This window comes from Zootermopsis nevadensis, unplaced genomic scaffold, assembly GCF_977971745.1.
Source record: "Zootermopsis nevadensis isolate Lab colony 2312 unplaced genomic scaffold, Znev_1.0 Znev_ptg000021l, whole genome shotgun sequence".
Taxonomy (NCBI): domain Eukaryota; kingdom Metazoa; phylum Arthropoda; class Insecta; order Blattodea; family Termopsidae; genus Zootermopsis; species Zootermopsis nevadensis.
The window spans coordinates 12,316,772-12,332,884 of NW_028259153.1; the positions used below are offsets into that span (position 1 = coordinate 12,316,772).

The 16,113-nt window shown below is 36.4% G+C and overlaps 2 protein-coding genes across 4 annotated transcripts in view; one reads left to right on the forward strand and one right to left on the reverse strand.

Moving 5' to 3' along the window:
- The window catches only part of LOC110841283 (irregular chiasm C-roughest protein-like), a 302,701-nt gene extending 295,337 nt beyond the window's left edge, over positions 1–7,364 (forward strand). For all 3 annotated transcript variants that reach the window (XM_087352626.1, XM_022086681.2, XM_087352627.1), the window contains 4 exons: positions 1,935–2,352; positions 3,731–3,841; positions 4,230–4,492; positions 4,598–7,364. In XM_087352626.1, coding sequence (XP_087208752.1) covers positions 1,935–2,352; positions 3,731–3,841; positions 4,230–4,492; positions 4,598–4,981 — 1,176 coding nt within the window. In that variant the 3' untranslated portion in view covers positions 4,982–7,364. The remainder of the gene's footprint in view (positions 1–1,934; positions 2,353–3,730; positions 3,842–4,229; positions 4,493–4,597) is intronic.
- A 1,646-nt stretch (positions 7,365–9,010) lies between these two features.
- LOC110841317 (retinol dehydrogenase 11) lies at positions 9,011–15,304 on the reverse strand. The gene is made up of 4 exons (XM_022086752.2): positions 14,965–15,304; positions 13,083–13,318; positions 11,665–11,971; positions 9,011–10,157 (listed from the first exon to the last, which is right to left on the reverse strand). The coding sequence occupies exons 1-4, from the start codon at positions 15,235–15,237 to the stop codon at positions 9,975–9,977; spliced, it is 999 nt and encodes a 332-aa protein (XP_021942444.1). The 5' UTR covers positions 15,238–15,304; the 3' UTR covers positions 9,011–9,974.
- Between the last annotated feature and the right edge of the window lie 809 nt (positions 15,305–16,113).

Sequence of the window (16,113 nt, forward strand, 5' to 3'; positions counted from 1 at the left end):
ACTGGACTTCATAAAATGCAGCGAATTTTTTACCACCTGAACCACTATCAGCTCGTCAATAAGAACTCTGCTCCAAGGAACCGTTTAGATAACAAATAACTATACAAGAACTCTCAACTTGGGATTAATAAATGCCCTTAATGGCCAAATATATCGAAATACGTAATTTTAGGCAAATATCTCGCTGAACCAAAGTACCACGTCATGAAAGCGTATATGGGGCCATGAGGCCAATCAATCAATCATTTATTAAGCTGAGTTATCTATGCAGAAGAATGTGGCCGCCTAACTCTAGGTGTTTGCGGTCAACAGCTCCAACGTAACTGTCTCTAATAGCGATATTCTCTTAGTACATAATTTTTTTTTGTAACTACAAATCCACTCCGCCCTTCCTGTTTCCAATCATATGTTACCGATTCTATTTTCCCATTTACAAATGATGACATAAAAGAATTTATTGAAAAGAAGTCCCTGTTGGCATGGTATGAGATTAGCCAGCCCTAAAACCCCAGTGGCGACGACAAGAATGCTTCACCCCTTCCAGTCGTACAAGAGTGTAAATTGTCACCACTGTTCAGTTACAACTTTTTATATGTTTCTGGTTACGTGCGTTAGTTCCGTCTCTGCGGAGACGTTTCAGGAACTCTGTAAGCAACGCCTGACATTTAATCACTGCAATAAGATTCCTGTATAGCACCTCAGAAGCTAAACGAATGAATTACATGTAAGTTAGTTTTCTTAATTTTGAAAAGACTGCCCCGTTTCAAATCCAAGGAAACCGTGCGATAAATGACCCCCAAATTAAATTTCCAGCTGCTTCACACCCATCAGTAACTTTTCAAATGTGCAGAGAGTCAGACAAAATCATGTAAGACGTACAGAGTGTCCCAAAAAGATGTAAACACATCATAATATGGAATATTAACTTTGTGTGTATACATATTTTTAAGACAACCTGTATATGAGAGTGTATATACACACACCCAGTTCATCACAGTACAGAAATTATGTTCAAAACATACTCATAAATTTGCATTATGCCATATGTAATGACTCCGTTTCGTATCTGTAAAAGCAGAACGAACGTATGTAAAATGAGCCATAGAGATTCTAAGAGAATTTTTCAGCCTTGCTGGCGTGAAATTAGTGTACGTGTTTAAAAATAAGAAAAAGTGAAACGGTTATCCACTTTACCCCTTTTTACGGCACTTAAACGGGACCAGAATTCGAAGCATGGTAATACGTAGTCGTTCTTATGTTTAAATGCAAGATAAAGGCGAAAAATATTCTCAGTACACCCAATTACCACTGTACATAAATTACTTTCAAAACGTATACAAGTAAGCTTATTTGCACAATAAAACAATTTCGTATTTGTACAAATGCAACGAGATAAATTTAAAAATCATCTGAGAATAAAAAAATACACGTCTTGAACGCGTAAACGAATAATTACAACAGCTTTTCTTCCCGTCTCCGATCCACAAACGTAAATATCGAATTATATAACTTTAACTGTTGTTTTGTGTGAGTGTGAAACTTGGCTTGATAAAGAGTCGCGAGAAAAATATCTGGACACAAGAGGAAGTAACAGCATGTTGGCTAAAGACATTTTTCACTCTCTTCAAGGAATAATTATTTAACTTGTAACATTGTTTTGTTCAGACCCTTTGGCACCTTTCTAATCTGTTCTTGAGATGTTTGTGATTATTATTGTATCTGTTCTGTATTATCTGTATGTTTCATATTAAGTTTCCTTTTCAGTTCTTCTCTGTAATTTATTTTCATGCTGCTCTCAAACACTTTATCAAAAGGGGTTTTCTTTCGTAGTCTTCTACCAACGCTAGAATGAAGACAAAGTATAGCCTACATCAAACACGGGTATGTTCGCCATTGCCTAGTGGTTCTCATCTCACTATTCTGTCCGGTTGCAGGTGGTCGGTACATCTGCAAACTTGACCCTGGATGTGGACGCAGACACTGCCGGGCGGTACTACTGCAAAGCTAGCGTAATGGGATTCCCCGAGGTAGGGGCTGAAGCATCAATTTACCTGAAGGGACCACCAACTATCATCAGTCACAGGACGCAATTTGGTATCCAGGGGGACAACGTACGCCTAGAATGCGTGGCGTTCTCCATTCCCAAGCCGGAGCACGTCATGTGGACGTACAAGGGCAACGAGGTGGACGCCGACGACAAGGACTACACCATCCTAGAGGACCCCTTGCCCGAGGGAATCAAGAGCACGCTGGTGATTCGAGAGTCACAGCACCAACATTTCGGAGCCTACAACTGTTCTGTCACGAACCCGTATGGCAGCGACGTTGTCGAGATCAACCTAAAGCCTCAGAGTAAGCGTTATTGCAGTCCTCTGGACATTACCAACACTGCGACGAATTTGAAAGCAACATTCTCTCACATTTACTACAACTCGCGAAACTGGAAGATTGGTCAAGGGAAACGTTGTTTAAACACTTTCATAAGACGCAATATTTCCTGTTTCTATTTCCTCTGACAAATAGCGATTATTCGAAATAAAACCACGGTAACCAGAGATTAGAATGGAATGGTAGGTGTGGTTTATCATATCCATAATTCACACTGAGTCCACCACCAGTCTCCAGCCTGTCTGATTCCATAAAAAGCAGCAAATGTCTTACCTAGCTGAGTGCACTATTAGCCTCTTAAGTACTCTGCTCCATGAAATTAGTTAATAACTATTTTTTTAAGATACATTTTTAAGAAAATCAGTGGAGTCTGATGACAGCTTCATGTAAATTGCAGGTTATACTGGATTGATACAAACAAAAATTACATTTTCCCAACTTTTACTGCAAACACCCAATATAAAATTACACTGTCATTAACTACAGTAGTAATGGAGAACAGACATGCAGGCTATGACCCACATCTTATAATGCTATTTGTGCGATAACAAAAAACACTCCTCCCCCCCCCCCCCCAAAAAAAAAAAAAAATTCTTCAGAACCACTGTAAGATATTTAAAATATTTGCAGATGATGGAGCATGTAACATGCAGAAAAATGACAAATCCTTGCAACAGTTTTGTTGGAAATCCTGAAAGAAATACACCACTTCCAAGACCTAAATAGACATAGATGGAACAACAATCTCACAATGGAACATACAGAAATAAGGCCCGATCAAATTATTTATGTATATTTCTAGATTATTTGTCTATCGATAAGTAACGTAGAAACAGTTATTTTATTTTATCAACCTATCTCCCTGTTTGAAATAATACTTTAATGACAAAATTACCACAATTACATTACTACAATAAATTTAAATTGGACCTTGAAAGTGGCCAAGGAATTTTTAACATTACTGAATGGCCGTCTTTCTTGCTATGGCAAGATGAATCCAGTCTCTGTCAGTTTTCAGTAATATCGTACATGAACCAAAGTTTCTTCATTAACTCCTCCAAAGAGAGTTTGAAGTGAACATCATTATATCTACACTAAGACTCTCCACAAAACAGAACTTGAACATGTTGACAGTATTCCACTAGAAACAATTATAAGGAATTACCGATATCAGAAGTGTTCTGGACCAGAGCAAGACGTAACTTCCCCTTCAATTCTGATGTCAGACTCGTCATTCAAATGCAGTAATTATAAAATAAAACTGCTGCAATATTTGTATAAAATGTTTGTTATGGAAGATGCATAATGTTCTGGAATAAGTGACTGACCCCTTTCTTTACAGAAAATTTTCCTCTGCTCATGATCCTAACAGGTGTTATTGGCGGAGTAATAGTAATCATAGCTATCGCCATGGTGATAATTCTCTGCCAGAGGAGAGAAAAGAAGCCAGAAGGTAAGGAAGTTTATTTTATTAATAATAAAATGCAGTCCAATATATCTTGGTCATCCAGTCTGCAGTCAGACACTATACTAAAATAACCCAGCTCTTATTCGTACCTTAATCAGCACAGGAACAAGGAAAAGTGAACAATGAATATTTGTCCCGAGTGTAACGTGCATTGGCTTAAAAACATTAACATAAAATTACAATTTATATCCATATAATTCATATTAACAAACTATACCAATACCTTGATATATAAAGCTTTTTTTTATTAACTGTTAAAATGAGAGTATAATTCTGAAACTTTTGCATGCGATGCAAAATTCCAGCAACAAATAAATTAAGAAGAATAATTCAACGTATCAAAAGCCATTCTGAGTAGACTTGACTTTCACAGACTGTAGAGAAGCAGAGAAGCAATGCAAAGAATCAGACAGGTCCTCCAACATCTCAGACTTGAAGATGGAGCTACGGACTGGCTCTTCTGTAAGCAACGTCCACTGTGAGCTTGAGTATGGGCCTGATTCAGAGACTGGAAGTGAAAGCGTTATTACGAGAGTTGGAGTACCCCTTGCAGGTCCTGTGGCTATGCCAGTCAATGGTGGAGAACACATATATCGCTACTCAGCAGAGTTCACAGATCCTGTCTTTCCTCCTAAAGTAAGTAACAGATGTCAACACCATGTTTCCAAGTATCTCATGGTTCACTTTAGGGCACCTCAAATCAAAATATACCGTACTTAAAAATCTCATTCTTGTTTACAGGATGGTCAAAACAATAATGGTTATGTGCCCTACGTGGACTATACGCGAGATTACAACCCGCCGCCACCGCCGCCGCCAATCGAAAGCAGCCGAGAATCACTGTCAGCTGTGACTGGTGTGGCAAGTGTAACAGGGGTGCCAAGCATAGACCCACGTTATTCTGCGGTGTATGGAAACCCATACCTGCGAAATTCCAACACATCACTGCCACCAGCTCCGACACATGCCATTGGCACACCTGCACCTCCACCATACTCTGCAGCAACCAGGAATGGGGCCGTCCCACAGGTGGCCAGGTTACCCAATTCTCCCACGTCACAATACATTGTGCCCGCGTCACAGCCGACAACTATGAAACGAGGAACTCTTGCCACACATGTATAATAATTGCTGGGCTACTTCTCCCCTACAGGTGTTCTCTGTAACCATGCCATATATGATAATTTAACTTCCAGGGTAAATACACTAGGAGGATTAAAAGAAGTTGAAGCAATGTAAAGCTCATCTGTATATACCCATAATTTAGCTTTTCATAAATGCGTGTGTAGTGGTTTAGAGACGGAAGCCTTATGAGGATACTTGTTACATTTAACCAATTAGCAGGATTCTACAATCACGAGAGCTTCCAGTTTTAAATGGTGCATAGGTTACGAATGATATGCAAGTTCTGTAACATACCAAAGACATTACTTAGACTCAACACTGGTGTGAAGAGAAGCCTTGTTGCATGACATGGACAACCAATGCAAATTTTGGGTCACGCATTTTCTTTCCATGAAAGATGGTGAACAACAGACTAGTCAAATTAAAAACTGGCTTACCGAAGCTGGTCTCACATTGCAACTGGGACAGCAAAGGCTTAGAAGAGGTCCTTGTAATACTTGCCCCAGAACATTGTGCAGTGTTCTCACCAGGAGATACCTTCCCTAAAGAGTGAGTGGCCACAGCAAGGGAACTGCTACAGAAGACTCAAACAACGCAAACCCAACGACGTGTGCATGCTCATCCAGTTTTGTTGATGTGTAAACTTAAGTGGCTTTCACTGCTCTACTTTCTTCCGACTGCTGCTGAACGTTCCCTCGTCATAAAATGATTAATTCTTAACTGTGATTACAACTACTTTCAATGTATTTGCTTAAAAATCTGTCTTTTTGGAATTTCTTGTGTTCCAAAAATTCAATATTTGATGTTACAAAAAAGTGAGAAATTCAAAATGATACAGGCCTAAATGACTCAGCTTTTGGACAAAATGTTTACAAAATCGATGTTCATTTTAGAATGGTCTGTTAATCTAGTTGCCAAATGGCTTTAGTTAACTTTATACTCCATGTCAATTCAAACCAGGGCTGTAGGTAAGGGAGGAGTTTTGTTCAGCCCTGTCTTCTCAAAATGTCCAGTGTCACTGTGTGATAGTTTCATTGCATCATGTTCTTGACTAATGGTTGGTATTTTTATATTGTAGTTGGCAGGCAGCTACCAAGTTGACTGTAGTATAAACCCGTCCCTTCTGCTAATGTCCAACCACTAAGATACGATGTTGTTGTGCTGCCGCCCGGGCCAGTTCCGTGTTGGTTCAGTTATTGTTTGGCATCTGTATTGTTGAAATTATACTCAGGCATTTCCATTGTTACTGGGGCTCTCTGTATTTTATTTAATAGGGTCACACAGCACTGAATCAAAGAGTGCTATATTATGCAGTGATAATGGTGACAATGAACTTGTGGAAGGTTAATAAGAAGATTTTTAAATATTTACAAATGGTAATGTGTTCCAAGTTACTGATATTTGTTTCCCTTAGGACATATGGGGTGGGAAGAGAATACAAACTCTGGGATGTAAAGGCACAGAAATTCAAGTACAGCAATTAATTTTTTTACACATATTATCTTCTCCCATACATTTAAGCATTATTTTCAATACAGGAATATACTCATAGCACAAATACTTTTCTCCCTGTAATAATGAATAGTACAGGTTTAATGATCTCAATGCCCAACATAGATGGCCTAAATGATGTAAAAATAACATCATTAAGTTATCGCATCCCAGTAACAAACTTTAAATAGGCCTACTGTAGATAAACAACTATACAAATGCCTATTGTTTAAGTAGACAGTGATGATACTATAAGACAATTAATGTACCATCACAGCAGTGTATTCATTCTGGACTAAGTGGTGAATACCAAAAGACTGTGTGATGTGTGCGTCAACGAACAGAAAATTTGTTTTAGTTATGTTTGATGTTGAGTGAAGCCTGCCTTAGTCCTGAGTGATACTGATGAGTGTCTGGGCCTAATTGTTTTTATATAGCTATATATATATATTTGCCAAGATTGTGTACATTTTAATAAGTTGATCAAAATGCAAGTTTGACTGCAAAGTCATTGAACCGATGAAAAGAAGCTGCCAGTGATTTCTTTAAGATTACTATCTAATATAAATTCTCAGTAAACCTGTTTCTTTCAAGGACTAGACTGTTTCAATGTTTATTGCTGCAAACTTAAAAGTCTGTTTTCCTGCTAGCACTTTGTGGATGCTACGAGTGCTGAAAATCATATGACAAATGTAAAATTATTATTATTTAGATGTATGTCTAAGTATCTGGAAGAAAAATGATAAATGATTGCCTACGGCCCTGATTCATTCCAATGTATGTAGTAGATTCGTCTTCTGTTTCTATTGCAATTCGCTCAACATCGTCATTTTCTTACACACTTTTGGATTTCAAAACAGGATACTTTCCTAATAAAGCAATATAAGACTTTTGTGACTGAGAAAAGATTAATTTTATGAACTGTACTATGAATTACCAATCCCACAATATAAAACAAACAAATGAAGACAAATTAGAATTACATCACACAAAACTGCAGTTATGTACATTCTTACAACAATCTACCAATAATTATCCTATCAGTCCTCTGAAAGACAAAATAATTTTAGTTGCAGCATGACACACCTCATCCACATCTCAAACAACCAGGTTAGAAAACAAAATTCACAGAATGCTGATGTGGGATGTCTAGCAACATCCTGAAACACACCTGGAGGTAATGGCCAAATCTATAATAGACCAGTCAAGATACACAGTGACACAACTGAGATTAGAACAGATTACCACCCAAATATACTGAGACAACCTGCTGCATTCAAAGAGTGTTTCAAGTCACACACACAGTAGCTTCCAGAAATGTTAAGAACAACTGTACTAATGTTTGCAGAAGTGTACAGCTGTTGAGGGACTATTTTCAAAGCTATCACATACTTACCTAACAGGGGGCTTGTCATCTATGGGCAAGGAGCTGAATTTTTGTGCCAAGACCAGATGATTTTACTGAATCCTTCCCCATCCATCACTTGCTACATACTCATTGACATTGTTGACATATCAGGACCACTTGTGGTCCACAATTCATGCCTCCTATTATCCTTATCATATTATTTTAGAAAATCAATGGAAACCTATTTTATACGTGCTATCATTTCAGAAGTGGATTCCTTCAATCTTTCCAGGTAAGAAGAGGTCAGAAAGGTAAAATGACTATAAATTAGGGCATCAGAAAGAAAATTATTAAACACATACATGAATAAAATCACAAAATGATTGTTTTTGTTGATGTACAACTAGGTAGTCCATTCAAGGAAAATGTTTCTGAAAGAAGACCGATGTCTGTTGCTGAAGGAAGATGAACGTAACCCATAGACCATAAGGGATATTAATGCTAAATTCTGAACTAAAACATGTTAAAATACCAACTGTTTGAAAATATACCAGATTTAAAAGTCTGCAGTCACATTTTACATGGAACCATTAAAATCAACACTTATTCCAGCACATAACCAAAGATAAAACCTCAAAGCTGCAAAAATTCAATTTGAGGAGGCAAAAAATTCTTTTCTCATACAAAAATAGTTGTTCCATGATAAATTCTGGTTAATCAACAGCATAACATGTTGGAAAAGTGATTTTTGCCTCTCCTGAAATAAAATATTATTTTTGCAGATATACTGGATAAAATTAATTTTCAGTAATGATTAATGTGATGATAGTTTACTAAATATGGTAGCTGCTATGTTCCAAAACTTTAATCTCAGTATTCCATGCACTACACCTAACTATTAATAGATGGTTTATTAAATTTACTGTCAAAAGCTCATACTGTATAATGTCAAAATTATATGACAATGAACTGGAAAGGATATGGAAGGAAGTGGTTGTGACCTGCTTTAGGTATAATTTGGCATTTGATAGAGGGATTTATAAAAACCACATGTAAATACAGTACCTACATGTCAGCACTCAGAAAAATTAAATTTCTTTTTATACACAGAGATCGTAATTCAAAAATCCTCAGTACAGATTCTATGCAAAAAATACATGCCTGAATGGGTTAAAATCATTACACGAAGCTTGGTCACATATTTTCTTTAATCTCTCAAACATCCTACCATAAACTTTCACATTTTATTGGTACAGTGTCTCCAACACTATTTGCATTAAATATTATATTTGATTTGTGCAGTTGCACAGTCTGAAAGATGCAAAAATGTAAACAAGGATAATTTCCAAAATACATATATCATTAAACAAAGTTGTGATCTCTCACAACAGTTGTTCTACAATAAACTACAAATTCAGAATGAAATTAATTACCATACTATAACATGTTAAACATCATACTACAGACAGTATGTTAACTTGCAGTGTACCTTTCCAAAATACTTTAAACAAAACCCACAGCAGAAAAACCTCAGCAATTTATTTGTTGCAAATAACTCTTTAAAATATTAAGATTTAAAATATTTTGTGGTTACCAAATAAAAATAAAAATACAGAAACCCTAAGAAATATTTTTCACATGAGATGATGTGAATGGAAGCACGCTCTATATTTCAGAGCAATAAAAGACCTATCAGTTACTGCTACATTAATTGTAGATTAATTTAAACCTTTATCCTGACATAAGGCTATAAAAAAACACCTCTATTTGATCTGTCACGCTCAACAGATGCCAGTTTACAAAATTTATTTACAAAGTACCTTGGAACAGTATAACTCCTTCCTTGCTTATCCATTCCAAATACATTGTTTCTAACCAATCTGACATTCAGAATGAAACCATAATAAATATTATGTTATTAAATGTTACATGAATCAATAAACCACTGCAAACACCCGTCAAATGAATAAAGTTCCTAAACAAAATTATGCCTTGTGATATATTCACACATATACTTTCATTCCAAACAATTTGTGGGTTTCAGAGCCTACAGCACTATTTTCATGAGGGTAAGAAGAGTGTTATATGAAATGTTTACTAACAGCCTGAAGAGTATGTCTGCTACTGAATCAGATGGATTCAAACCATATCACATTATCCCATTTCATTTTTGTCATCATTCAAATCAACCATATTTTCACTAACTTCCCACAATCTAGTGGCAACTAAAGAGTCAAATTCCATTTTGGGCTCAAAAAAATCACAGTTCCGAAAGAAAAACCCTGATTTTCCTTCTAGTTCTTCTGATGTGGCACAATGAAGTGTTGTTTGTGCTCCCTGAAAGGATCAAGTTAAATCACGTTAGCATTTTGTGTCCTCATATTCATTTGTGATTATATAAGGAAGATTTAAATATGAATGTTTTCTTTAATTCTGAAGGTATGCGACGATGTTAAGTTGCTGAAGCAAACTACTTTCTGGATATTATCCATCGTCCCAGGTTTAATAAAACACATTTTGGATATTGGAATCCATCTCCATCTTCAGGTAAAAACCTACTCTCTTGGGCCCAATCGATAGAGCTAGTCCCTATCTCCGGACAACAGCCTTCACTTCTGTAAGGTGCCAAAATTCCCTCTGGTATGGAGTTCTACTCCACAGTAACTACAGTGTATCAGAGCACAATCTTATGTGAAAGTTATTTATCTCCTTTATGGAGCCTGAGATTCATTATTGTATTCACAAGAACCCACCATTGGGCATTAACCTGAGCCACATGAATCCAGTCCAGACCCTTATTCACTCTTCTTTGTTTCCCTCAGTACAAAGAGATTGGGTTAACACAAATTAATAAATACACATCTTAAAATCAATTCTCTTTTCACAGCATTTCCTCCTGTTCCAGCAAATTAACATAGTCTAAAATAACCATAACAGTTCATGGGACTGCCATGTTTGTAACTTTAAACATAATAAAAAGTTTCATATACAATGATAATGTTTACATCTATCCTATATACAAAATTGAATTTGTTCTATGCGTATGCATGTGAGTTCACCTATAGCTCAAGAATGAATAAATTGGTTTGCACCAAATTTGGTATGCTTATTTCTTGAGACCACAAAGAGAATACAGAAGGATCAAAACTCCCAAAAATTGTCCAGAGTTAAAGTCCCAGCAAGAGCAGTTTCTCATCCTTTTTTGAAGATACTGTGTGATGTCATTTCAACCTGTACTGTTTCATTTCTGGGACAAAATGTTGGAACTAGCTGAACAGAAAGTCATCACACTCAGCAGAGTGCTGTCTAAGCAACTATGACAAGTCCAAGCACATAATTCCCTGCTCATCCATAAGCAAGCAGGAAACCTAACAAAAATAAATCTTACTGATCTCCTGTATAGTGTGGTGTCCTAAACCAAGACGTTTTGGTTCTCTCTGATAAGCGTGTCAGATTTTAGCACATTGCACACAGTTGTGCCACTTGTCAACAACAGCATGTTTTAAACCCAACTTCTGCTGGCACCCATGCATGCAGACAAGGTACACACAACAAAGTTGCTCAAAGATGTCTGCAGCTGACTTGTTCTCTTTCACAAGGAATTCAATCACTACTCTCTAGCAAATCACTGTGCCACAGACAGTAATTTTGTCACAGTTGATTGTAGCAACACTAGCAGCAAAAATGTGCCTGTACTCATACTGCAGAGGATGAAGGTGCTACTATACATGGTATTCATATATGTAATACAACTATGCTCATACATTTGGTATGGTCCTCATAATTCCATCACCACTACAGTCAAAAGCCTGAATGCTAACAATAATAATATAAATAATCATACCTGGGATGGTGTCCGCATGAAGAACAATGCAATGGGTGAGAATAAGATGTATTGGTACCACTTCACACTTGAGTAATGGTACCTAAAAAGGTTTGTGTACACAAATCCAGGACACAAAGCATGACAATCCACACCACTGCCTTTAATCCTCTTTGATAGCTCCACATTAAATAGCATATTGGCTAGTTTTGAGTTACAATAAGCTGGGTTCATACGTCGTGTTGCTTCTCCAAATCCTTTTTCACCATTCAAGTTGTCAAAATTTATCACTCCTTTTTCATGTAACATAGAGGATACAGTAACTATTCTGGAAATAAATGAGGATGGCATCTCATCAAAGCAAGAAACAGAATGAAGCCTCTTACAATGACTGTATTGACAATGTGTATGATAAACACAAGTTCAACTCACGAAACAAGCCGAGCAACTGTAGTCTTCCCACAAAACTAGATGTGAACTAGGTATTGTTTTAACATGTGCTGCATTACACTTCCTTAAAAGACTTTCTCTGAAGAACCTAAGATTCAGCTCCCTTTAAAAACTGTCAATCATATAAAGAGGTCAGCAAACTTACAAATTAATAATTAAACAGCTTTGTGACCTTTGTGCAGAATTCCCACATTCCACACATGCCTGATATGCCATTTCCATTTTGTAATATAATGCAATCTCATTCACAAAATGTTTACCAAAAGGCACTCCTGGTTCATAAAATGTATTCCCTTTGTTTTCTTAATGTTGCCATTCTTAGCCAAAAGGAACAGGCTAATTTCCTATCAAAGCTGATATGTTTTTAACACAGCTTGAGCTTTAGCACAAAGGTCAGGAATACATTCCCTAATACATCTTCATGGAGTGGCATAAGGACAACTTACCTCCTGTTACCAAGGCTTGACTGTCTAATGAACAATAACAAACACAAAGTACAAATTACGCACACTGCAATAGTTCCAATTACATGACTCTAGATTTTCTTGAAAACCACATGTTGAATAAGATGCAAAATTCTACAAACAGCTTAAATGTTATGATCTTAGAAAATACAAAATTCCTTCATGCTCTTCAACTCTATGACCACAATACTTTACTCACTCTGATCAAGTGTAAGTGTTCAGTTTTAATAAGGTATAACTAAAGTAACAAGAATGTCTGCCTCACAGCATATTCTTCAGTGTTTGGATTTATGACAAATGAAAAAGTATAAAGAAAGAATCATGTTCATTTCTACAGTTTAAAAGTATCACACCTTCACTGAAAAAATGCATAATATTATAGTTATTAAAATAATGAACAAATCTGTGAAATGTGAGAAAGCAGTGGTCATGGTCTATTTCTGAGACACAATTGCAGAATTCACATACAATGACAACTCCCTTATGTTCTCTGTTACCCCTCTGAAACACTTACTTAAAATTTACCTGCTTGGTGCTGATTCTTTCAATCGTGGAAGCAAAAGATTTGTCAACAGAAAATGACCCAGATGATTAACACCAAAATGGATTTCATATCCATCTTTCGTTTTCCTGCACTGAGAGACAGGTACAGACAGTCCTGCATTATTGATTAATACATGAATTTTAGGAAAATCCTTGAGAACTTCTTTAGCAAATTTTTTAACAGACTCAAGTGACTCCAGATCAAGTAGCATAGGAATCTGAAAAGAAAGGGGTACAGCTATATAGTTGCAACATACACACATAGCTACTCATTCTGAAGCACAAGAAGATTCATCACCACCATTACAACAGCTAATCACTACACCCTATAATGGATCAAATCAACCCAATTCATATCTTTACAACAGTACCAACATTTTGTATTTCTTTTCCTCCATTCATGGTGCATATAGTATATTCATCTTAATATCATTCAATACTCGATTAATTAATTTTGCATCTGTTCAGACTACTGTTGGAATCTATGCAAGATTATCTTTACCATGTTTATTTTATACAAATTGCTAATACTGCTGTACTTTGCTTCAAGCTCATTAACTTTGTCTCTCACACATTTCCTCTTCATTGTTCCTATACAATGCTTTCCCTTGATTTGATGTCCTTTATCGTTGTATTTATCACAATTCATTTGGTACATACTTCAGATACCATTCACATTCCACTATGTATAGTTTAAACCATCCAAATAAACATTTAACCCTTAAAATATGAGGACTTATTTATTTATTTAGTGTTCTGTCTGACGACAGGTCCATATGAACAGGATCCTTCCATCCTTTTCTCGGACTGGGACCTGTTCATATACGTTCTTGGCAGATGATGCAGAAGTGGTTTGCCATTGCCTTCTCCTGTGTGTGAACGGAGTAATTGTTGGGATGCCACGGAGAAACCGGGGAAGCCCCCGGAGGAAAACTCCGTGTTGCCTAGACCACGGCCTTGCCCAACACAAGTTATAAATTCGGGCACTGCCGGGAATCGAACCCGGGACCCCAGGATTACAAGGCCAGCGTTCTAACCGCTAGACCACCGTGGAAGAAAAATTACTTTAAAATGTCATCATATTTAATCAACATCCACCATGAATCAACCTGCTGGTGGTACAGGTGAAAAACCAACCCAGCCTTCCTGTTTTCTGCAGGAAGGAGAAATGTTTTATAACTGAATACTAAACAGCTGTCATATTAATCATTTTATCTTTATATCTGCAAGTTCAACAGAAGTCACATGGAGTCTTTAAAGACTAGATCTTCAGTGACACTCGGTTAATTTCAAAATTTCCATGGAAACTTTTCTACTTTGGAGTACATCCTGGTGTTCTTGTAGTTTATACATCCATAAATGACCTTCAACAATTCTGGCCTATGACTGCCTAGCTTAGAGTCAAGGTAGGAATGCACATGTCTGTGGACAGAACCAAGTAGACAACACATCCAGTTTGCTATAATATGATGATCGCTGGCAATTCATCTTTCCTCTTTTATACAGATTTCATTACAGCATTTTCAACATAACTACTTCCTGCACTCAGTTGCAATCTGATTTTGAAGTGGTTAAATTAATATTAAACAGTTTTTTAGTCCTGACCACAAGTTTTGATTTCTAGTGAAAACAGGAAGTCCTAGCAATTACAGTAATAATTCATAATTTTATTAATAGCATGTTTTAAAGGACTGCCTGGCAAATAATAAAGGTAAAGAAATCATTTCACACACTGACCAGTGCTACTACCATCACGGAGTACTTTTCTTTTGTATTGAATACTGAAATGGAAAAAGCGCCATTGGGCTCATCAGTATCTAATTTTAATGTCGAGAGGAACACACCGACTTAAATACACACTTACTAATTCTCCAGAAGAAACGTCACGCCGAATTTCTTTAATTGCATTTTCTGCTCTTTTCAAATCACGGCAAGCCATTACAACACGCGCCTTCCTACGAGCTAATTCACGTACAGTTTCTTTTCCAATTCCTGAATTAGCACCTGTGACAATAAAAACTTTACCATTCAAAAACGATTTGCTCTTGCATTGTCCCCATTGATATTCACGATATTTACGTAGTAATCCAACTGCAAGTAGAAATGGAACAAAAACATAAACAAGTCCTGACACCATCCTCCCTTTTAACGCAAACTTCAATTTCGCTGTTCATTCATCTGTGGCCAGATTTTCGTGTTGCCAACGGCTGCACCCCAAATCACAAATTAGTAAACATTATATTTTACTTTCAATTCCATGACAGCCAATATTCGAATCACAAACGTAAAAGTAAGAGGCAAACTCCTGTGATGACCACAGCAAGTCACGGAAGCTATAATGAGAAAGCAGATACCAAGAATTAAAATTATTTACAACATTGAGATGATACATGGGCAAAAGCCACAAGTGCAGTAGTCTCCTCTGTTGACATAATTTTATCCACAGATCACCTACATTTCAACAGACAGTAATATATGCACTCGATCTCTCACATTGAAACTAAATGGTCTTCTATATAACAACCTAAGAATGGTTTATTGACCTTTTAATACATTTTAAATGGACATTATGCTAATAAAGCCTAATCTAAACTTGCACTTTCATGGCTTCATCACTGACATACCAGTACAACTCTTCATGCAATTACAAATTACAATTATTAATCAACAGTATAGTTAATTTAATCGGCTTGAGAAATATCACTCGAAAATACATTTTTTTTAATATGAAGTTTGTTTCAATTTTAAAAACAATTCAGCTTACTGTCAGTAAGAAGATACATCATGGATATGAGTACAGGCATATTATCACAAAACATTAGACTTGCTGAACTGTCTTATTTGAATCACTTTTCATAATTATTTATGTCTTCCTCACAGGTAATGAGTACTACAATGTGTGAGAAATATCTGTATAATAAAGAAATATTAAGAACTGTGGGAAAATTCATAGGTTTAATAATTTCCAACAAATTTTAACTCATAAAAAGTATTTTATTAATTTTCCAACTAT

Coding starts and splice junctions, on each gene's coding strand:
- LOC110841317 (XM_022086752.2), bottom strand. CDS start 15,237: ATGGTGTCAGGACTTGTTTATGTTTTTGTTCCATTTCTACTTGCAGTT. Junction 13,319..14,964: donor ACGTTTCTTCTGGAGAATTA/GTAAGTGTGTAT, acceptor CTTTCTTTTCAG/ATTCCTATGCTACTTGATCT. Junction 11,972..13,082: donor AAAGAATCAGCACCAAGCAG/GTAAATTTTAAG, acceptor ATTTATTTCCAG/AATAGTTACTGTATCCTCTA.